This window comes from Salarias fasciatus, chromosome 5 (genome assembly GCF_902148845.1).
Source record: "Salarias fasciatus chromosome 5, fSalaFa1.1, whole genome shotgun sequence".
Taxonomy (NCBI): domain Eukaryota; kingdom Metazoa; phylum Chordata; class Actinopteri; order Blenniiformes; family Blenniidae; genus Salarias; species Salarias fasciatus.
The window spans coordinates 12,573,779-12,595,714 of record NC_043749.1 but is presented as its reverse complement, the minus strand read 5'-3'; the positions used below and the strand labels follow the sequence as shown (position 1 = coordinate 12,595,714).

The 21,936-nt window shown below is 42.0% G+C and overlaps 1 protein-coding gene and 1 long non-coding RNA gene across 2 annotated transcripts in view; one reads left to right on the top strand and one right to left on the bottom strand.

The window, feature by feature from the left end:
- Positions 1-13,168, top strand: part of scn8ab (sodium channel, voltage gated, type VIII, alpha subunit b) — a 38,431-nt gene extending 25,263 nt beyond the window's left edge. The window contains exons 18-28 of the mRNA XM_030091690.1: positions 86-382; positions 1,774-1,891; positions 2,006-2,160; positions 2,847-3,020; positions 7,174-7,296; positions 8,798-9,082; positions 9,168-9,221; positions 10,046-10,183; positions 10,335-10,439; positions 10,546-10,816; positions 11,341-13,168. Coding sequence (XP_029947550.1) covers positions 86-382; positions 1,774-1,891; positions 2,006-2,160; positions 2,847-3,020; positions 7,174-7,296; positions 8,798-9,082; positions 9,168-9,221; positions 10,046-10,183; positions 10,335-10,439; positions 10,546-10,816; positions 11,341-12,506 — 2,886 coding nt within the window. The 3' untranslated portion in view covers positions 12,507-13,168. The remainder of the gene's footprint in view (positions 1-85; positions 383-1,773; positions 1,892-2,005; positions 2,161-2,846; positions 3,021-7,173; positions 7,297-8,797; positions 9,083-9,167; positions 9,222-10,045; positions 10,184-10,334; positions 10,440-10,545; positions 10,817-11,340) is intronic.
- Positions 26-21,934, bottom strand: LOC115388533 (uncharacterized). Its single transcript, XR_003931482.1, has 3 exons — positions 21,008-21,934; positions 5,063-5,073; positions 26-36 (listed from the first exon to the last, which is right to left on the bottom strand). It is a non-coding gene; the product is annotated as an uncharacterized LOC115388533 (long non-coding RNA).
- Positions 21,935-21,936: the final 2 nt, after the last annotated feature.

Below are 21,936 nucleotides of genomic sequence, written 5' to 3'. Positions count from 1 at the left end.
GATGACTTTCACATGAATTGATTTTACTCTATGATGCTATTTTTGTTGTCTAACAGCATTTTTGTCGTATTTCATCACTGAACAGCCTCCAATGGAAGATGAACAGAAACCATTGGATGAAATGTATGAAAAGAAGCTCAACTGCATTGCAAACCACACAGTTGACATCAACCGCGAACTGGACTACCCCAAAAATGGCAATGGCACCACCAGCGGCATTGGAAGCAGTGTGGGAAAGTACATGATCGATGAAGACTACATGTCTTTTATCCACAACCCCAACCTCACGGTTTGCGTGCCCATCGCTGTTGGCGAGTCGGACTTCGAAAACCTCAACACTGAAGACTTCAGCAGCGAGTCAGATGTGGAGAACAGCAAAGACGTGAGTAACCGTGACTGCTATATGCACGAGGATGGAAACGTGCGTGTAACTTTATGACTGGTGGACTAAATAATGGCTACAGAATCACTCATTTAAATCAGACTGAAGACAAAAGTTTGGTGAAGGATTTTGAAATCATCAAAATTCACAGCACATGCCACAGTTTTTTAATGTTATCCGTCATGACAGCGCTGTAGGACTAACACATCAGAATCGTTACCCTCATGGAAAAGTATAGGTGCATAGTTTGTTGAGAGTTAGTTGATACTGTGGTTTTGTTTTTGATGATATTGTGACATATCTGTGATAACTGGGCGAGAGAGTAATAACTGCAACAACATCACACAGAAACCATGAGGATCAGGCAATGCAACAGCCTCCTGTACATCGTGAGCATGGATGGTTAGGGCAGTATGCGTGCTTGCGGAGAGGTTTGCCGTATGGGTCACCTTGACCTGGTTTCTGGTAGGAAGCAGGAAGACAATGCAGCTGCATCACGATCGTACCTGCGCTGTGCTCGTATTCCACTGGGCTGCCTCAGCCAACCGCGCAGCGCTCTCCCCTGTACCACAGCTCGCCACAGGGCACACTGCAGGGAGACACAGAGAGGGCCGCCAGCAGCCAATCAGACGAGCAGGGATCCATCTGGCTGTTTGGTGAAGGAAAAAGAGAGGGGAGAGGAAGAGAGCGTGCATACGTTGCTTTGCTGACAATTTAAGATTCTAAAGTGCAGTATCATTCTCCAGTGGATTGCATTGGCCCAGTGTCTGCATGTGCATACTTTACTGAAATAAGGCTCTGTAAAGCTGGCGTTTTGCTTTTCTGCTGCGCCTGAGACTGACTGAAGAAATTACGTGATTTATTGGGAATTGTTAGCTTCAACAAGATGAAATTTCAGTGTTTAACAAGGAGTTTTAACCTCACAATTAATTAGCTTTGATAACATTTCACCAGCATTGAGATATTCAAATAAATATTTTTCCTCAGCTTATGAAATTTTTCCATGCAGTACAGACTCCGATCATCTACAGATGAAAAATCATTGTTAAATTTTCTTTTGGTGAATAATTGGATCCTCAATCTGTGAGGAATTTATATTCATGCAAGTTTAACCGTGGCTATTATTACTGCTACAATAAATCATCGTCCAGGTTTAATGACCTCCTTGTGCCTCTCATAATAATCCTGCAGAACAGACAGTAGTAGGGGGAAAACTAGCTGCATTACATGACTACAACATGAGTACCTCTAGTAATAAATCATGTTCTGGACATAAACCCCAAAGGGGTATGAATATAATGGCCATACTGGCACTGTGCCGCATGCGTACGGTCTGCTCCCAGCATCCCACTGCTGAACCTGAACGGCTGTGTTGGTCCTGTTTCTCCTAGCTGGATGACACCAGTTCATCTGAGGGAAGTACAATAGACATCAAGCCTGATGTGGAGGAGGTGGCAGTGGTGGAGGTTGTGGAGGAGTACATTGACCCAGAAGCCTGTTGGACAGACGGTAGGTGACCTTACGATCTTAATTAACACGATGCTAATTAAAACTGACCAGGACTTCATAAAACAGCGGTCATGGCGGTGTGCATCAGTCATTGTGCTTTTATTCGTCATTCAGAATGTGTGGCCAAATACAAATGCTGTGACGTGCCCATCACTCACGGCTGGGGGAAACACTGGTGGTTCCTGAGGAAGACCTGCTACCTGATAGTAGAACACAACTGGTTTGAAACGCTCATCATTTTCATGATTCTCCTCAGCAGTGGAGCTTTGGTAAGAACACAGACACAAGTTCCTGGACATTGATTTAGAATGAACTTGTATTTTTAAGCAGTTGTACAATAGTTGTTATCCTCATCGATCAGAGATACTGAGCTTCTAAAGCTCCTCAAAGTCTCGGGTGTATTTAAAGGTCTTTGGTCCAAAACAATGAATAGACACATACCGTTCGCCTCGAGGTTGTGAACATCGCTTCCTTCAAAGGATGTGAGCAAGCAGGATCCCGTCCTGCCTCTCTTCTGTTGGAGCTCACAATATGGCTGCTGCTAATGCAAAGCAAAGTGCTGTAATGCACTAACCTTTCAACCAGCACAATCTAGCTTAGGCTTGCAGCTTTCTGGATGGCCAAGGCCTCCTGCCAAATCAAAACACCTACGTATGTGCTGGAGAATAAACCAAGGCAATGAAGCACGTCTGCAGTCTGTATTAACATGGATCAAGTTCACTTTAACAAGTCATTATTACTTGCTGTGCGCACAGCCGACAGCATGATTGGATAATTATGTAAGTAAAAACGACTAATCCAGAGGATCCTGCACTGTTTGCAGTTTTTGTCCAAATTCAACTACAGTGAAGTAGTTTATTGTGGATTTTAATCATAATAAATTATATATATATAAAAAATGCTGTTAATGATGAATTTAACCTTGGTTGTGTGTTGCTTTTCTGCTGCTTTTAAGGCCTTTGAAGATGTGTACATAGAGCAAAGGAAGGTGACCAAAATCATTCTGGAGTATGCCGACCGGGTCTTCACCTACATCTTCATCCTGGAGATGTTGCTGAAATGGGTGGCCTACGGCTTCGTCAAGTACTTCACCAACGCCTGGTGTTGGTTGGACTTCTTCATTGTGGATGTAAGTTCACTTTGTTACTGTTTAGTCACATCAAAGTCGTCTGGTTAAAGTCACCATCATATTTTAGAACTGCAAACATTAGGAAAAATTGGGGTTTGAGACATTACTCCTTGGTCAACTTGAGCAGAAAATTTTTAGGAGTTACAGGTACAATTTTTTTAAAAAACATAAGTACAAAGTATGTTAAAGTATTATCAGAACCAATAAGCAGTGTGAACGGCTGAATTAAAGCTTCAGTGTCTGAGTACCAGTTGGCCATTTGTCCTGCAGATTTCATATTAGCAAAAATATTAATAATAATATTCAGCTGCAGGTCAAACTTGAATGTTTATTTTCTTGTCATCACATGACAAAGTTGACCAGATAGGTTAAAGTCTCAAAAACACGAACATGACATGTTCTTTGCTCCTGGAAATTAGAGAAGCCCACATTTGTTGCATTGTTGGGGGTCAGTTGATTTAGGCTTTTTTTTCTTCTTAATTTTCTTTTCTTATTTCTAAATGTAGACGTTGAGATTTTACATTTAATTTCTAGAAACATGGATTAGAGGGTGTGTCTCCTCACACTGTTCAATGTCTCTGTCATAGCTGTCCACTAGAAAATTTTGGGCCCCCTGACAGCAGCACAGCAGCATCCCTGACACAGTAAATATCTGTAAACTCTGGTACATTTCAGAGCTGCCGTCTAGCTCTGCCTACTGAGTCATTTTGTGTTTTCCCACCCGGCAGTAACTGTGGCTCACGTATGGTTTGTCCCTTTCTGTCATTTGTGCATGATGAGTATCTCACATGAATTTCTTCCCGCACCCCCTACAGAGAAAAACTATTTTTATGTTCGCGCCCATCAGTGCAAGATGACGTCATCGTTAAAAAAAAAAAAAAAAAAAAAAATCCATCGCTGTCCGTCAAGTTGAACATTTCTCTCGTCATTTCATGGTGGTCCTCAATGTGGTGTCGTCTCACGTGAAGAGGAAAAGTGTGTAAGAAAGTGATTAAAAAAATTTGAAGACTCAGAACTCAGAGAAGAAGACAGAACCCAGAGAAAAGTCTGGTGGCATTGAAAATAATGATGATGATGAGGAGGAGGAGGAGGACAATCAGTGAGCAGACAGTAATTCCTTTATGACGTTTCTGTTTTGTAGTTATGTTTGATTTTCCAAGTTAAACAGGATACCCTACTCGTGGGTCACTGGATCAGCTTTAATTCGTCTTTGGCTTCTGTGCGTAGCACCATAGTGCGGCTAAAAGCTACAAGACAATGATTTTCAAGCCAAATGCTCAAGCCTTTGACTTTTTCTCTGGATTTCTGGATTTTTCTTGCAGACTAGTTAAATTATGCTGGTATGTCATGTTTTTCAAGTTTTTTTAATGATATATTTTTTTCCGTGTTCTCTTTGCATTTGTGTAATTGATCATCACCCCTTGAACCTCCGTGTTCCACCAGTGGGTTCCCACCCTGTCTGTGGTTCAGTGTTGACATCCATACACGTGAAAGGTCTTATACACCGACCAGCCGTAACGTTACGACCACTGACAGGTGAATGGCTTTTGTACATTGAATTAAAATTTTTCCCTCTAAATCAACGTGTTATAAGTAGGAACAATGGCAGATTAGAGAACCTCCGAACACGTGTCGCTCCTATAAGCCCCTCCCAGTCTGCAGTGGTCAAAGTGGTCATGAAAGTTTACCGAAGAGGAAAAAGCAGTGAGCAGCTTGCCTGTTTGGTCAGATTCAAAAGACAACTTACTGTCAGTTCTGATAGGAAACTGTCAGAATACACAATGCATCATGGTAGTCCTGTTAGTCTCCGCTTAGCCACAATCCAGTCAGGTATTCACGTTGTTACAGCTGGTCGGTGTACTTTTATGTGATGACGGTGCACTAATGTTGTGTTAAGTCTTCAGAACTCGTCTTCGAATTTGTCCAAATACCCACACTTGCTGTGTTAGTCGAGCGCTGTTTGCGTGTGACACTTTTTCGACTCGTGTTGCCTCGTCCACAGCTCTCGACTGTACGTTTGGGAAAAGAAACAACCTTTGAACACAGGATTAGCCTGGGAGTCTCGCAAAGATCAAGAACTTTCCTCAGGGTACCACGATTATCCTGGAAATTTTCGCCATAGTTTCAGGTCTTTAGCTTCCCAACGGGACATGGTGTTCCCGGATATCAGGTGGTCAGCAAAAACGACTGGGATTCATCCTGTGAAGACAGTGGAAGCTGACGGGGACTATCTTTTTGGGGGGGGTAGTTTATACACTGTGAGGCGCAAAAGCACTGTGACAGTGTCACCGATCCTGCCGCAGATGGGAAATTATATTTACAAGTGTGCGTATTTGTGACTGAGTCTTCATGAAAATATATGCATGTCTGTGTGTCTGTGATACACAAAGTTTCATGTGACTATAGACATGATAAATACACGCAAATCTGCATTTTAATGACAACTGCTCTTCTGAATCCTATAAAGGGTAACTTTTGAGCTCATCTTTCATTATTTGTGTGTCTTTGTGTTTTGTTTTTGTTTGTTTTTTTCTGGAACCCATGCCACGTAGCTTTTTGAATTTGTTTTTACTTTGTTCCCCACAGAAAGTTCAAATTTATTCAATACAAGACAATTAGACACACCTTATGCTCTGAAACAAGCTGTTGTAGTTTCAGATTTTACTGCCCCTCCTCATCAAAGTTGAATCTCTTGCTGAAGCTGTTTCTGTATGAGGAAAACAGCAGCAGAAAAAGCTGAAGCGCTTCCTATAATAGCTGAAATGATTGTTTTGTCCTGATTTTGTAGGCCTGAATTAGTTCTGAACAGCACTTCGTAATCTGAGGCAGCAAGGATGGCCCATCATTATTCTCTCTCTCTCTTTAATGTCATATATAAGCTATGCAAAGACGGAAAAAGCTTTTCAGAAAAATTTAATGTTTCTGATCCTGCTAACAAACTCCAGTGGGTGCTTGTAATTTGACCCCTGCCTCATCCCGTCACATGTTGATCCGGTTTTTATTATGTGACACAAAGTTCAAGGCATAACAGTCTCTCTTCGATCGTAGTTCAGATAGCGATGGAAGCTGCTGAGCAACTAATTCTATAGATTTTTATATATAATTGGTTGTAAAGAAGTATTATATCACATGGTTTTGATCATGTGTCTATAAGATTAATAATAGTTTGTACATTGATGTTGAAAAAAAATGTGTCACCAAATAGTGGTATTCATCAAAAATGAAGTAAATTATGGTGTCAACATGAATCAAATATCAACCGATCAACCACATTCCATTGCTTATTGTTGAATTTCTGCCCATCAGATTAAACCCAACATTAAATCAAGTGATTAGAAAATTACAAATCCTCTTCTCAAAGAAGAAGCGTCAAATCAACAGTGATCTCCCTGCTTTTCCATGCGAGCTTGTCGGCTAACCCTGACCTGTGCTTTCTCTCACAGCAGGCGCCTATAACCTGTGTCTCTTTAAGTTAAGAGAGACATTGCACAGCTCTCGAGAGGGACTGAGGGCTCGGTGTTTGGGGGTCCAGGGTAAGGTTTGTGTGCTGTGGTGGGACTCCTACTTTCACAGGTTACGCTCTCTTCCAACCCTGAAAGTTGTCCTCAACCTTCTGCATTTTCTCTCCCCTCTTTAAGTAAACTGCCCTCTGGTGTGGAAACTGTACTGTTTTGTACCGTGTACTGTGTGTATATTATTGTGTCACATTGATTTAGTGTTTGTGAACACATCTCTCCTCTAATTTTTCCCTTTGTTTGACTCTCTTCTCTCCCTCTCACTGTGTCAACCACAAGTTTCTTTCCAGGTGTGCTCACTGTGCTGTTAAGCTGGTTTTCACGCTAGACTGGCTTGCCAAACTAAACCAAACACAAACATACGGAAAAAAAAAAAAACAAATTAAAATAAAAAAACAAATTTTGGTGCACGTTAATGATACTTTGTACATTGTAATCACCCCTGTTTAAACTGTATGTTACATAGCTCCTCATAGAAACATAGATCTGTACTTACCTGTATATCACCATTCAGCCATCAGTAAAGTATATACAGGGTCCACTTTTCAAAATATATTCCCTCTAACTATGTGGGTCCTCTCTTCCTTTGCCTCTGTCCCTCCCCCACCCCCCCTCTCCTTCTGTCCCTATCTGTGTAGGTGTCTATAGTCAGCCTTATAGCTAATGCGTTGGGCTTCTCCGATCTAGGCCCGATTAAATCACTCAGGACACTGAGGGCCTTGAGACCCCTCAGGGCCCTGTCACGTTTTGAAGGGATGAGGGTAAGACCTAAGATGCCAGGCAGCTGGTGCTTTTGCATGCAAATTAAATAAAAGCCTTGACGCATGCTAGAAATGGCAAAACGGCAAATTTAAAAAAAAAAAAAATGTACCGGAAGGGAGTTTCTAAGTTAATCCCTTTGATCTGCGAGCAGCTTTTTTTGCATGGAGATCATCTCAGATGGTCATGGCACATCTGATTTGATTGATCATACTTCATTTCATATATTTTAAATTCAGTTTTATATTAAGGCAATTAGCAATGATTTATTGAATTAAAATCTATCCAATGCCTCACGAAGGACTCAGCTCTAGCAGTAATTTTTCCCTGTATGACGCAACACAACACAATAATGATTCAGCACTATTTAGTAACCTGCTGAGAAAACAACCAGAGGTGGGAGTGAACCGTCACGAAATTGAACATCTGCGACGTCTGATTGATTTCCAGAGACCCCCAGGAGTCGTATAGTGTGTGAATGAATTGATATGGAGACCTGTAGTCACAGTGGATGGTTTTGTGGACTCGTAATTTACGGTTTGCATGCAAGTAACTATTCTGTGTACAGTTTCCACATCAATAGTTCTGATACGATGTGACCCCTGGAGGGCTCGGTACTGAGTGTGCTGCTCATATTCCTCAAAAAATGACGGGAGTTTGGTTTGGCCGCTGGTTGTTTCTTGGCAGAAAAATAGAAACCTCTGCTCGTTCCTAGACTCAGCATCCTCTGACTTTTGCTCTGCCTCAACTGTCCTGTTATCTGATCTTATCACAGTTTGGCTTTGGCATTGTCACACTGGAAGACCGACAAACTTCTGGTTGCATATCCCCCTCCCCCGCCATCCTTGCTCATCAGTGAATCTCACCACCATGATTTTCACGACCATCGTTTTGCAGTTACAGTATATTACTTCTCGCATAGATGCATTGTCTCTGTCTTGTAATATTTGATAAAATATTAGAGTTGAAATGAGAACACAAACAAATTTGACATTGGATGTTTGCCTGTATGTTTTTTTGTTTTGTTTTTTTTTTCATTTGCCTTTCTGTTCCCATGGTGCCTCTGTGTTTGGAAATGCACATTCATATGGTGTCCTCTCAAAGAGATTAATGTCCTTCTTTGAGTAGCATAATTTATGCGGTATTATTCAACTTCTATATGCCTGACTTCTAATACAGTGTTTTTTCATTGACGTTACATGCATGAACGTGTACATGTAGGATGATAAAGTGTAGCTGTTGTCACATTAACAGTTCAGTATGAAAATTGAAATCCTACATATTAAAATCTTGAAAGGCAAAATCTCTACAGAAATTATTTAAGTGGGAATATTTGATTCCGCTGGTCTTATCACGGCCCCTGGTCATTCAGTGCAGTCAACTTCAGCATGTGACGTGTGCATTTCTGTTTAACTCTGTGTCGGTTCTCTAATGTGTAAAGTTTCCCTGTCAGCTGGACTGTAGTGGCTGGATTACAGTTTGTTTCCTCGGTCTCGTCCTCAGGTTGTTGTGAACGCCCTGGTGGGTGCAATCCCCTCCATCATGAACGTGCTGCTGGTGTGTCTCATCTTCTGGCTCATCTTCAGCATCATGGGCGTCAATCTGTTTGCCGGAAAGTATGGTTACTGTTTCAATCAAACGTCCGAGGAGTACTTTCTCCCGGATGAAGTGAACAACAAAAGCGAGTGCTATGAGCTCATTAATGCAAACGTAAGTGGAGTCAGATGGAAGAATGTCAAGATCAATTTTGACAACGTGGGTGCAGGATACTTGGCTCTGCTGCAAGTGGTGAGACACTTTAATTCTCATTTGTTTCTTTCGACTTTGGTCAGATGTTCCTGTTTTCTATAACAGCTTGTGGCTTCACTTTCAGGCTACATTCAAAGGCTGGATGGACATTATGTATGCGGCAATAGATTCCAGAAAGGTGAGTATTGCAGTGGAGTGTTTCATTCACTTGAAACAGTCAAAGTCCAAAAAAAAAAAAAAAAAAAAAAACCCGCAATGAGAGAGGGTGTCCCTGGTTTGAGTCTGGACTTGAGAGCCTTTATCTGTGGAATTTGCGCTTTCCCCCTGCTTCCTCTCAAAGTTCAGAGAAATGATCGGTCACTACGCTGTTATGAAGCTCTGGTTGGTTCGATCGGGACCGTCAGCTCTTTTTTCTTCTTTTTGAGACTCTTTTGTCACTCATCTTCTTCTTGACAATACTACAGAGAAGCTGCAGAGTTCATGGCAGGCCAATTGGCTGCATAATCATGCACAGTCATACTACAGTCAGCAGAAGCAGCTCTGAGCAGTTCTGGCACTGTGTGCACGTGCATGCTGGAAAAGGAGATTGGTGCTCAGTGGTCCTGTGCGTTCTGTCACTTCTTTACAAGTTAAAACGTTTTAGCATTTTTACGTTTTCAGTGCAGTGACAGTTTTAGTCCATTGGTATGTGTGCAGTGGCTCCCGATGCTCTGATTTCTGAAGGTCACAGTCATCCAGCCACACTTCCTGTCAACATTTAATTAATCTGCTTTGATGCAGCACCCTGCAAAAAAATCCCTCCCCTTCCATAATGAGTCATAATGGCTTATAATGCTTTTTTTTCTGGATAACAGTCAGGTTACTGGTCTTCCCCGTGATTCCATCAGTGTAAACTTAGCCTGACTGAGGAAATCAAATGGTTTTTGAATCTGAGCGGTTGGCCGTGGTTGCTCATAGTAATTTCAAGGAATGTGCTAACTTTTTGCTTTATTTGATTTTCAGGTGGAAGACCAACCCCTGTATGAAGACAACTTGTACATGTACATCTACTTTGTCATCTTTATCATCTTCGGCTCCTTCTTCACCTTGAACCTGTTCATTGGTGTCATCATCGACAACTTCAATCAGCAAAAGAAAAAGATAAGATCTACTTTCCTTACTGTCGCCTTCTCGAAAACACAAGTTCGGCTCATGTCTTGCTTGTTAAAACACAACCATCCTTTTAAATTAGCAGTGGAGTAAGCGGTGTGACTTCTGTCAGATTGTAACCAAACTGTTTTTCTTCCTTCACTTTGGAGGTCAGGATATCTTCATGACAGAGGAGCAGAAGAAATACTACAACGCTATGAAGAAACTGGGCTCCAAGAAGCCACAGAAACCAATACCCAGGCCTCAGGTAAACCTTTCCCGCTCCCTTCAGCATCAAACAGTTGTGTAATTTTCAAACTTGCAGCAGAAATGATTGTAAAACATCCCTTCTTTTCGTTCTCTTATTTCCCCAGAACAAGATCCAGGGAATGGTGTTTGACTTTGTGACGCAGCAAGTGTTCGACATCTCCATCATGATGCTGATCTGCCTCAACATGGTCACCATGATGGTGGAGACAGACGACCAGTCAGAGGACACGGAGAATGTGCTTTACTGGGTCAACTTCATCTTCATCGTGGTCTTCACCGGCGAGTTTCTGCTGAAGCTCTTTGCGCTGCGTCATTATTACTTCACCAACGGCTGGAACATCTTCGACGTGGTGGTAGTCATCCTCTCCATTGTGGGCAAGTATCAACAATGGACTAAATGGCACGGCGGTGGCTGAGGATGTTCTTTTAATTTATTGTGTCAACAGACTTGTCCTCCTCCACATACTCAGACTTTCCAACTTTTCTGCTTTGCTAGTTTAGTTTCAAAGTTTAAATGTAGGATGAAGAGTTACTGTCTCTGATTTTACTAGCTGGCCGTCTGGTACAAGTGTTTCTTGAAGTCCCATTGGAGAGTTTCTCTTTACCCTAGCGCTATTTCTAGAGTAATTCCAGATTAAACATTAAGTGTTAGTAGTTATTGTCCATTAATATAGATTTTCTTTCAGTAGAAATCCAGAACAATCCATAATTTTATTGAATAATTAAATTAGAGTTTTGTCAAAAGAACCTGGGTGATGGATACATTTGGCCTTTATACTGTATTTATTTTTTTGTTAACACAAAGAGCAAACTGGAAAAAAAAACTCCCAACAGTTTAGTGGAGAGTGTTTCAGTGTTGCTGAGCAGACGTGTCTGTTTTTCTTTCTTTTTGACTTCAGGGATGTTCCTGGCCGACCTGATCGAGAAATACTTTGTGTCACCGACCCTCTTCAGAGTCATTCGTCTGGCGCGTATTGGTCGAATCCTGCGACTCATCAAGGGCGCCAAAGGCATCAGAACTCTGCTGTTTGCCCTCATGATGTCGCTGCCCGCCTTGTTCAACATTGGCCTGCTGCTCTTCCTGGTCATGTTCATTTTCTCCATCTTCGGCATGTCCAACTTCGGCTACGTGAAGCATGGGGCTGGAATCGACGACATGTATAACTTCGAGACCTTTGGAAACAGCATGATCATCCTGTTTATGATCACCACGTCGGCCGGCTGGGACGGACTGCTGCTGCCAATTCTCAACTACGACCCGGACTGCGATCCCCTTCTGGAGAACCCCGGCACCCCTGCCACGGGAGACTGCGGAAACCCGTCCGTGGGCATCTTCTTCTTCGTGATGTATATCATCATTTCTTTCCTAATTGTGGTCAACATGTACATTGCCATCATCCTGGAAAACTTCAGTGTGGCCACAGAGGAGAGCGCCGACCCGCTCAGTGAGGATGACTTTGAGACCTTTTATGAAATTTGGGAGAAGTTTGATCCGGACGCCTCCCAGTTCATCACCTATGCCAAGCTTTCTGACTTTGCTGACGCCCTGGAACACCCGCTCCGCGTCCCCAAGCCTAACACCATCGAGCTGATTGCAATGGACATGCCGATGGTGAGTGGAGACCGCATCCACTGCCTGGACATCCTGTTTGCCTTCACCAAGCGCGTGTTGGGCGACAGCGGTGAGCTGGACATGCTGCGGCAACAGATGGAGGAGCGTTTCGTGGCGGCCAATCCTTCCAAGGTCTCGTACGAGCCCATCACGACCACCCTGAGGCGCAAGCAGGAGGACGTGTCCGCCAGAATCATCCAGAGGGCCTACCGCTTCTACCTGGCGAGGCGGGGCTTCGTCTGTAAGCGCAAGCCGGCAAATAACAAAGTGGAGAATGATGACAACAATCAGGAGCAAGAAAAGAAGGAGGGCACTCCCTCAACTGCCTCCCTGCCTTCTTATGACAGTGTAACCAAGCCTGACAAGGAGAAGCAGGATGACAACAACGAGGGCAAGGGAGGAAGGAAAGAGAAAGGGCGAAACCAAAAAGACATCAGGGAATCTAAATGTTAGAGCGTTGGATTAATAATCACAGTAATAATAAAGATTATAATAATGCAACTTCAAGCAAAGCGAGAGGAAACTCACCCACACAGATGTACAGATTATTTCATTTGCAAGTCAGAAAAAAATAGTATTCAGTAATTTTGTTTACAGACTTCATTCTTATATTGATGCAGAGGGAAGCAGCTTGGTCTGTTGCGGCTTGAAGACTCTTGAACTATAGTCAAACCAAACATAATCAACATACTGTGTGACATCGTATCTAGACTACTGAGCTTAACAAGAGGACTCGAAGGCAGACGGGAAAATGTCTGTTGCTCACTTACCACTGGTCTATAGATGAGACGAGTATCTACACCAAGAGGTGGAACGAAAAAAATGAATCGAGAACAGGAAATCTGACGCCTGGATGCAAGTAACGGATTCCTATGGAAGGCAGTACTATGAGAGGAAAACAAGGAAGCTGCTTGATGCTGAAGAATTGTTCTTTTGATGCAGCCACCGAGTGTTTCTTTGTCGTTTAGTACTAAACTGTAAAAAGGAGCAAATGACACACTCACTCTATGAGCGAACAGAAGGATGACTGAGTGAAAGACACAAATACTAGTGTTTGAAGTACTTTTTTTGTTTCACTAAAGCTAGAAATTGTTTGAGCAGCAAAAATGCAAACATGAAAAAAAGAACAATACTCAACACTTTTCCCATGTCACTCAACTCTTCTACTCATTTTATCTTTGTTATACCCACATCAAAATGCTTTTTTTTTTACATGGGCTTTCACACCAAATTGGTTAAGGGTCTGTTTATTATGGGGTCAACTTGGGCCAAGGGCTTACATTTACTCAGAAAGATTTCCAAACAAATACATAAGTAATTGTGCTTGTTCAATGCATAGAAATGACTTGCATGATGGCATGTTTTGATCAGAAATCTTGCATGAATTATCATAGTCCACAAGACACTAATACTCAGACCACAGTGGTGGCTCGACTGTACAATCGAGACATTGTCGAAATTTGAAAGTTAAAGAGTAATTTGTTCAACAAAGATAAGCGATATGGGGTTGGTAATCTAAAATGGATAAAAAAAACTTTTTTTTGTTTGTTTTTTTTTTACTTATCTCTCAGCTCATTCCAAATGGCTATGTTTAAAATGATGCCTCTGTAGACAGAAGAAATGCCATCATTATGTATGAAGAATGTGGGTGAAATCCAAACAATAATTTGCTGCTCTGAAGTTTTTGAGTGTGTGATGTGTATAAACAGATGTCTGTTTGTATCACTGAACTGAATTGTTTGTTAATCGGGACTGGAATATTTCTCAAGGGCGCAAGACTTTGACGCTTTTATTTATGATTTGTCTGCACCTATGTAATACCCCATGCCATCTGCCTTTATTTTTGTGTGAGCGGGCACTTTTGGAAAGCTACCGTCAGTAGTTTGTGGGGATTTCACAGGTATGGCAAACTCCGTTCTATTTCTGATGTTTCTCTGGGGGTGGTTAGACCTTTCTGAAAGGGCTAAGGAGGGATTGGATTAGTGATCCAGTGTATGTGGTTTCATGTAGCTTACCTGTATGTGTATGTGTTTGTTTCTTTATCTTGTGTACTATTCCTGTTTAGGTGGATGTTGAGGATTTAGGTGTCGATTTATTCATTTACTTTATCACTGTTTTGATAGCCACATTAAGCCAAGAGGAATGTCGGCGGGGTGGGGGTGGGGGGGGGGGGGGGGGGGGGGGTCTTGCGCTGTAACATTATTTTTGGAGGGTGATTGGATCTTATTTTGAGGAGAAACAAAAAAATGATGAGTGGGTGATGAGAACATTGTGTGTGGAGAAGCCAAAGAGATCTGCCTTGTTATCCCTCGTTGCCCTTTGTCCGCGGAGTGGGATTGGGTGAAGTATGCCCGGCCCATTCTTGTTTTGTCACTGTCGTTATCAGACAGAGAGACCCTAGAAATGTATGCAATGCTTGAAAAATCCATCCCTTTTTCTCAGGAGATATTATAAATGTACTATTATGAGCTCTGCAACAAAATGCAAGTGAATGTGATGGGAGTATTTCTGAAGTCATGTGTTACTCTTTTGTTTTCGGCCACGTTGGCGGACGGTGACCCCGGCCGGCCGTCCCACGCCGACAGCCGCCTGGTCGGGGCCCAGCTTAGTGCTTCTTGCTTGTAGTGCTTAGAACTTTTAGGGCCAGAGGCTTTTCAGTCAAACAGCAACATTTAGTTCGCTCGTACGGCGGTGTTTCTATTGATATCAAATGACATCTGTGGTGAAAAGTCATTCTGGACTGTAGCCTGGTCTCAATTAATTTCACCAAACAAACTAATAGCGTTCACCCTGATAGCAGACACAGATGCAGGAAACACTGTGAGGAGATGTCATGGGAGTGAATTGGGATTCGTTGGTTGGAGCAGCACACTTAATTCTTCCCGAAGCAGAAGTGGGACACTGGGTGGATCGGCCCCACGTTTCAGTATTTACCAACAACAAGTGCTCTGAGCCTCTCATTTGCCATTTTTCTTCATCCTGCTCTTCTGCATAACAAATACCAAATAACTAACAGAGCACCAGATGCATTCTTACGGTACTGTGAGCCGAAGCACCACACCAGAGCTTTTGCACTTCCTGTTGTGCAGTGATGTCACTTCCTGTTTATGAATAACTCTCTCATCCGTTTTTCCACTTCCATGGTCCAGTTGCTGCATGAGATCTCCGAAAATCAGTGTGGGTGTTAACTTGAACCAAATAAAACTCTGAATGATGAGCATAAATGCTACTGCCGTCCATTTTCTCCCAGATGTCCATGGATACGTTCAATTCGTTTGACAGAAAGAAACTTTCAAAAAAAAAAAAAAAAAAGAGTCTATAATGGGGGAAAAAATATATAGATTCAGGCTAACTGGCACAAACTGCTAAAGCTAAGACTGGACTTTTTAAGAAACTATAAATAATGTAATATATTATTTTAACAGCATGTGTAGTTTTTTTGTAAATACAGGATTACTTAAAAAAAACTACAGCTATTAATCTAACACTAAATATTAATAACCATAAATAGAATGGCTTCCAGCTGACACCCCTTGTCACACTTGTTAGGCTGTGACGCATTTGTTAGATGGAGTAGCTTTTTGTTTTTGTTTTTTTCAGTCACTTTTCACACAAAAAGAGTGGAGTAAGCTAAAAAAAAAATGTATCAAGAAGCAAAAAATGTATTTAAAACTGTATAAACCAATACACACCTATACAGTACAATACTACATATATATATAAATATATATATATAAATATAGTACAATTTATATATATATAGTATATATATACAACATTGGAACAATACCTGTAACTCGACTCTCCCGTCCACTCCTTGCATTGAGGTGAAACCAGAACCACAGAGTGTTGCTGATCACGCTTCTTTCTTTGTGTGGTATGTTCAGAGTCTAACCCGAACTCTGGCCTGCCCGGGACTTCTGCATACTGGGTACCAACGTACAATGCATGGTGTTGTACTGGCTGCTTGCTGAGAATTGTGGAGCCTGCCTTGGTGAGAGGATTGCACTACCAGCATACCCTTTTGTACATGTGTGAAGATGTCTAGCGCGCCCCCCCCCCCCCAACTTTCCTCTACTGTACACACGCAGATATCCAGATGCAGACACACACACACACGGAACCTACATGCACATACACTCATAGCCTTTCAGCTGGCGCCTGCTGGTCAACCGGTGTGCCCCCCCCCCCCCCCCCCCCCCCGACCCCGTGCGCCCCCCCCCCCCCCCCCCCCCCCCCCCCCCCCCCCCCCACCAACAGCCACCGCTGACTTTTGTGACAACGTTTTTGCTTGTTGCAGCTCTAACTCTCCATGTTTCTCCCTCGACACGCCGCTGCTGTTTGGAGTTGAACTTTCCGTTGCTGTCACATTCAATATGATATATCTAATGATTTAAGAGTTAGTTGTCTTAACTGTCTGTGTGTTTGTTTATGGTGCAATATCTCTTAACGGCACGTGCCTTTTTAGCTTTCTATTTAGTCTGTCAATAAAATCAGCAATGAGGATCTCGACACCCGTGGGAGTGAATCCAAACGGCGCACGATAGAAACGATGTAATGAGTTCAAAAATAAACTTTAAAACTGAAAACTCACCACCTAGATTAGACTGTCTGGACTAACATCTTGTAGAGTCATGTAGTACAAGTGCTCTCTCTGTGTGTTCTGCTGACTGGCTCTCAGGCTGGGAGGAGAACAGCTTGCCTTCTGTTTTTTCCACTTCTGTTCATTTCCAAATGTTGGTTTACCGAACGGTATATGAGGCCAATCTTTTGTAGCATGACTGAGATAAAGTTGTTTTCTTTGAAAATAGTTTAACTGAGGAAAAAAAAAAAAAAAAAACAACGAAAAAAAAAAAACCTTTTGACTGTCGTTATCTCTTGCCACTAATACAGTCAGAAAGAGGACATGTGTTGCACAACCACATGGGACAATTTTAACGAGAATCAGTGAACGAATGTCTTCATTTGAGCACGAATCTATTTCCAAACAATAAAGCAGCCTTCCAGTTATTCCTTTGGCTGGTGTCGTTTTTGGATGCAAAACAAAACGGTCGTGGTTTGATCACACGGAACGATGTGAAGCAGTCAGCCGCTCAGATGCTGTGTAACAGACTCCCTCTGTCCGCCATGAGGCGTTTGCTTTGGTCGCTGCTCATTGACAAAAACGTGCAAATATGTGACGGAAAGTGAAACCTGCACATTACAGGGAGGGGACAGACACAGCGGCCCGAGACCGATAGTCTGCCGAGGTTTAGGCAGACAACACAGATCACTTACAGACACACCTAAATGTGCTTATTGCTGCTGGTGTAAATACAACATGCATGTGACTGCTGTCTGTCTCGGTGTGATTAGGTGTGTCATGGTGCAATAGTACCAAGATGGTGCGCGTGAGAGGGCATGTGTGTGTCTTTCCTCCCTCCCTCTGTGTTGGTGTGTATATGTGTGTGTGTGTGTGTGTGTGTGTGTGTGGCGCACTCAGTGAGGGAGGGATGGGGGTGGGGGTAAGCAGAGACAGCACTGCAGTGCAGATAGATGAATGCAGTGGCCTGGGCTGAGTCAGCAGCATGCTCCCAGTAGGCTCAGACTGTACAGTGCACTGTATCGCAGCTCCTCACCCACAGCAGGAGGAAGCACAGGGAGAGCAAGCTACTTCAGGAAGATGGAAAGCACATACGAACAGAGGAACACACAATGTAGATATACTTTTATATCCTCCTCCAGCAGTGCTGCCACTGTTTTGATTGAACTGCTCATTTTGTGCAGTTTCATCCTGTTTTCCAAAGCATATTCACAATGTGCTATTAAAAAATATAACATGTTTTTATTATTATTATTATTATTGCAGTTTTGATGTGATGTGCGTCATCTTACTGAAATATGTAAATATGTAACACTCTGTGACTTCTTCCATGTGAATAGCAGGACTTCGATGCAGAGGTGGGATGTGGATTAAGGTCGTTGGCGTGATCAGGTTGTGTGAGGTGGGAGCAGGTTTGTGAAGGAAAGACTGTGTGCGAGTGAGAGGGAGAGAGAGTGTTTCCGTGATGAAGTATCCGGTGAGGCGGTGGCTGCCTCTGTTCATACATGCTGCAGCTTTTCTAAATCTGTGTCACGAGATGACACACACTCGGTTCCGTCCCTGTATGCAAAGGAAGTGTTTGTCTCCACTTTAGGAGGTTTGTTTGTTACTTTTTTTTGTTCTCTTTTTAGACAGACTTTCTCACTGTGGAGACTATAATAACACCACTTCAGCCCAAAACGGAGAGAACATTGGACGGGTGTCTTCTCCGCCGGTGCTCTGGCCCTCTGTGTTGCCACTGCCCAGGATGTCATATTGCACAGTGCCTGCTTGCCCCATACAGATTCTGTTTCATCCTGAGGCAGTGTCTTGAACCACTGTCTTTATTGCTGGGAAGTCTCCAACAGACTTTGCTGAGAGCTTCAAATGACTTCTTACAGCTATCTAACGCCCTCTAGTGAGACTAAAGGGGAACAACTAAAAAGGCCACCCTAAACCACACATCAAATAAATAAATCGCATATTAACATATGGGGGAAAAAAAGGCAATGAACCAAACAACAAGTAAACAAACACCTGTCTGGAATGTGGAAGCAGGTGTAGTGACAGTTTGGAACAGGAACCCTGCTGTGAGGTTTCTTTTCTGCTGTGATAGCGCGTCTCTGGTGATGTTTTAATATTCATAACTGCTTGTAAGCGGAGCTCACAGGGCAAACACACAGACAGGCAATTTAAGATCAACAATTAACCTGACATACAGAATTTTGGACTGCGGGAGGAAACAAGCACACGTGGAGAACATGCAAACCTCTCACAGTTTGCATGTATTTGAGGCAAGTGCACCTAACCACTTGACCACATCAGTGCTTTTCCATTATTTAATAATACTGGGTTTTATTTCATCATTACATTTTTATTTTCTAGGTGAGATCACCTCGGCTTTTATTCCACAAATACTTATTTTTATTTATTTATTAGTTTATTTATTCATTTATTTTTTGATGTCCTGCAAGTGAAAATTGCTTTCCAGAAATACTTCGACATGGAGCTGAGCCTTGGAGCAGTTTTGTTTATTTTTTTCTTTTTTGTTGTACTTCCACGATGGGCCTGTAGGTGTCGCTGTAACGCTGGTTCTCTGCATCAGTGCTGCTGCTGAAGTGGCAGCTTCTTTCACTTTTTCTCCGGATGGAAGTTCCAAGTGGTTCTCTGCTTTGGAGGTCTCCTAATTTTTCAAGATCAGCCTTAACTGGATGAAAGTCATGATGTGGTTCAGTTGATGAAGTGAAAATGTGTTTATTAGCTAGGCAAAAAAATAAATTTCTTCTGTGTGCTCCACTTTCTTCCACAGCCAAAAATCAGCTATATGAGATTAATGTTGACATGAAAATTCTCAGCGTGAGTGTCTCACTTTCTGAAACTTCTGAATTCCTGTCTTCAGTCTTTTGTCTTCACCTTCGCAGTGAACATCACTCAACACCACACAAGTTTGTCTGCAGGTTTCATCTTTCTTGGATCTCTTCATTCCCACAATTTCCGCTTTGGCTCTTGTACACCTACATTTTTACATTTCCATTCCATGCACGAATCTCCACAGACGTCATTAGTTATCATGGGGATCCAGAACGAGATGTCACTGGTGACCTCTGATCTAATGTGAAGTGGAGTGATCCCTGCTGTGAAGCTTCTTACTGCTGTTAGACTGAATATCAGCACTCGCTGAATGTCTCTTGTACAAACATTCATGTCAGAGCTAACTGTGGCATAAATGTCAATTAAGTATCACTGATTTAGGTTTAGTCATGTAACTTCTGATCATATAATCAACGTAAAACTAATTCATCTGAAAGAAAGTTCTGGGTGTGGGAGATGTTTTTCTCATCTTAATGTAGCAGGATTAGTTGAAGTCAGGGAATAGCTTTTTATTCTTGAGTTGCAGACACTCACCAAATTTATTTGCACTTCCCTGAGAGTAATGGATCACTGGCAGACAGGCTTCAGGCCTGGTCCACGTGTTTTTTTTAAAATGAAGAACAAAGATACTGCAGCCAGTGTTATCTTATTTTCAAAGTGTTATTCAGTAAATGATAAGAACACTAAAACTTTCAAAATTTTTTCATTCGCACAAACAAATAAACAAAGTCAAAAACTGATTTTTCTTTTTTTTTTTTTCGGTATGATATCTTCATTTCAATGACACAACAATCTTTAGTGAGGTAGACTATCACAAGTCCAGAAATGGAAACGCGGCATGTGTAATGACAGGAAATAAATACTTCCATGTACAACGTCTTCAGATTGAGGTAGAAACGGTTACAGAGAATGTACGAGATACAACAGAGGTACAGCTGAAGAAAGAACAAGAAAACAAAGCCCAACTTTTCATCTGCAGCACAAATTCGACTTTCCTCACTGAGTCAGAGAAACACTGAGATTCAGCAAATACGAGCTGCAGAGAGTAAATAACTGTAGAGCACGTTATTCCTGTGACAATAAAGAGCATCCATGTGTTGTAGCTAAGCGCTTAAAAGTTTATCAAATGTACGGGCAAATACACCAATCGTTTTCTGAGATCACTTTTATTCTTTAGAATTATTTCTTTTCTGCATAAAGGGTTTTCTTCTTAAAGTCTTTCACATCTAGCCAAAATCGGAGTAAGCTAAGCATGTCAATCAAAATTCCTTTTTATTTCATCGTTTTTAATCACACTGAAATCTCATCCTGTTTTATCTTAAAAGGGACTTCCTTTGCTAAAATAAGAGCATGGCACAGTTTATGAACGGATGGCGAACGCGCCGCCACACTAATAGCGGTCAGCGTCTCCGTCTCGTGAAATCAGCAGTAAAGCGCTAAATTCAAGCCCGACGACTCACGACTGTCCCGGTGAGAGGTTTGCAGAACAGTGACTGGCAAACAGCGAGTCGAACCCCGAGACCACTTAGCCGATTGTTACAGAAGAGTATTTGTACGTCTTAAAAATGCCAAAATTAGTTCATGAGGAGTGCTTCATTTTGACAGTTTGCCCACAATCCCTCCCCCCGTTTTTTTCCCGACTGCTAACTACACTAACACTTAACACGTCATTCATCATTCACCAAAACCTAATAGGGAATTACATCTATACACAAGAAAATATGTTTCATATATCTAAAAACATCATCGATGTACATTATGGCATGTATTGTCCTTTTTTTAAAAAAAATATCTGAATTACATTCAACATTTCAGGCCTTGGTACAAAAACCTTAACGTTTTCCAGAGCTAAAAAGCCTTGTGGTTAGCGTTTGTGCGTTTGCATGCATGTACTGTATGCTATTGAAGGCCTTGTAAGTTCATTGTTTCCCTGAAGTGTCGGCCATGGCTCCGTTTCCCCACCTTGCTCCATAAAGCTCCCTAAAAAACACCCTAAGGTAATAACATACATTCTTAATTTTATCATTCTGAGGTAACAATCATTTTCCTGAGTATTTGGTAACACGACTTATAAATCATCCTTCTGAGAGGCAAAAGACAAATGCATATAAAAAAAAAAAGGAAATTGTGGTAGACAGGCAGGTAAATCTTCATAAAAACGTGTTTGTGTTGAGCGGAAACTGTCGGAGGCACTCAGAAGCATTTACCCTCAGTCTGAGCTGCACATCCAAACTGCGGTATTAAGCAGACTTTAAGCACCTTTAACTGCTCTGAGTGAATGCATGCTTTAGCTTTTTTTTTTTGTGGTTTATTTGGTGGCTGTTGATTTATGTAAATTCATTGTTTTGTAATAATTTAAATGCTAAAGACAAGGCATAAGAACAGCCAAGTATAGAACTTGGATATATTCTTGAGAAAAGATACCTGTCAGTTTTTTGGATCAGCAGAAAT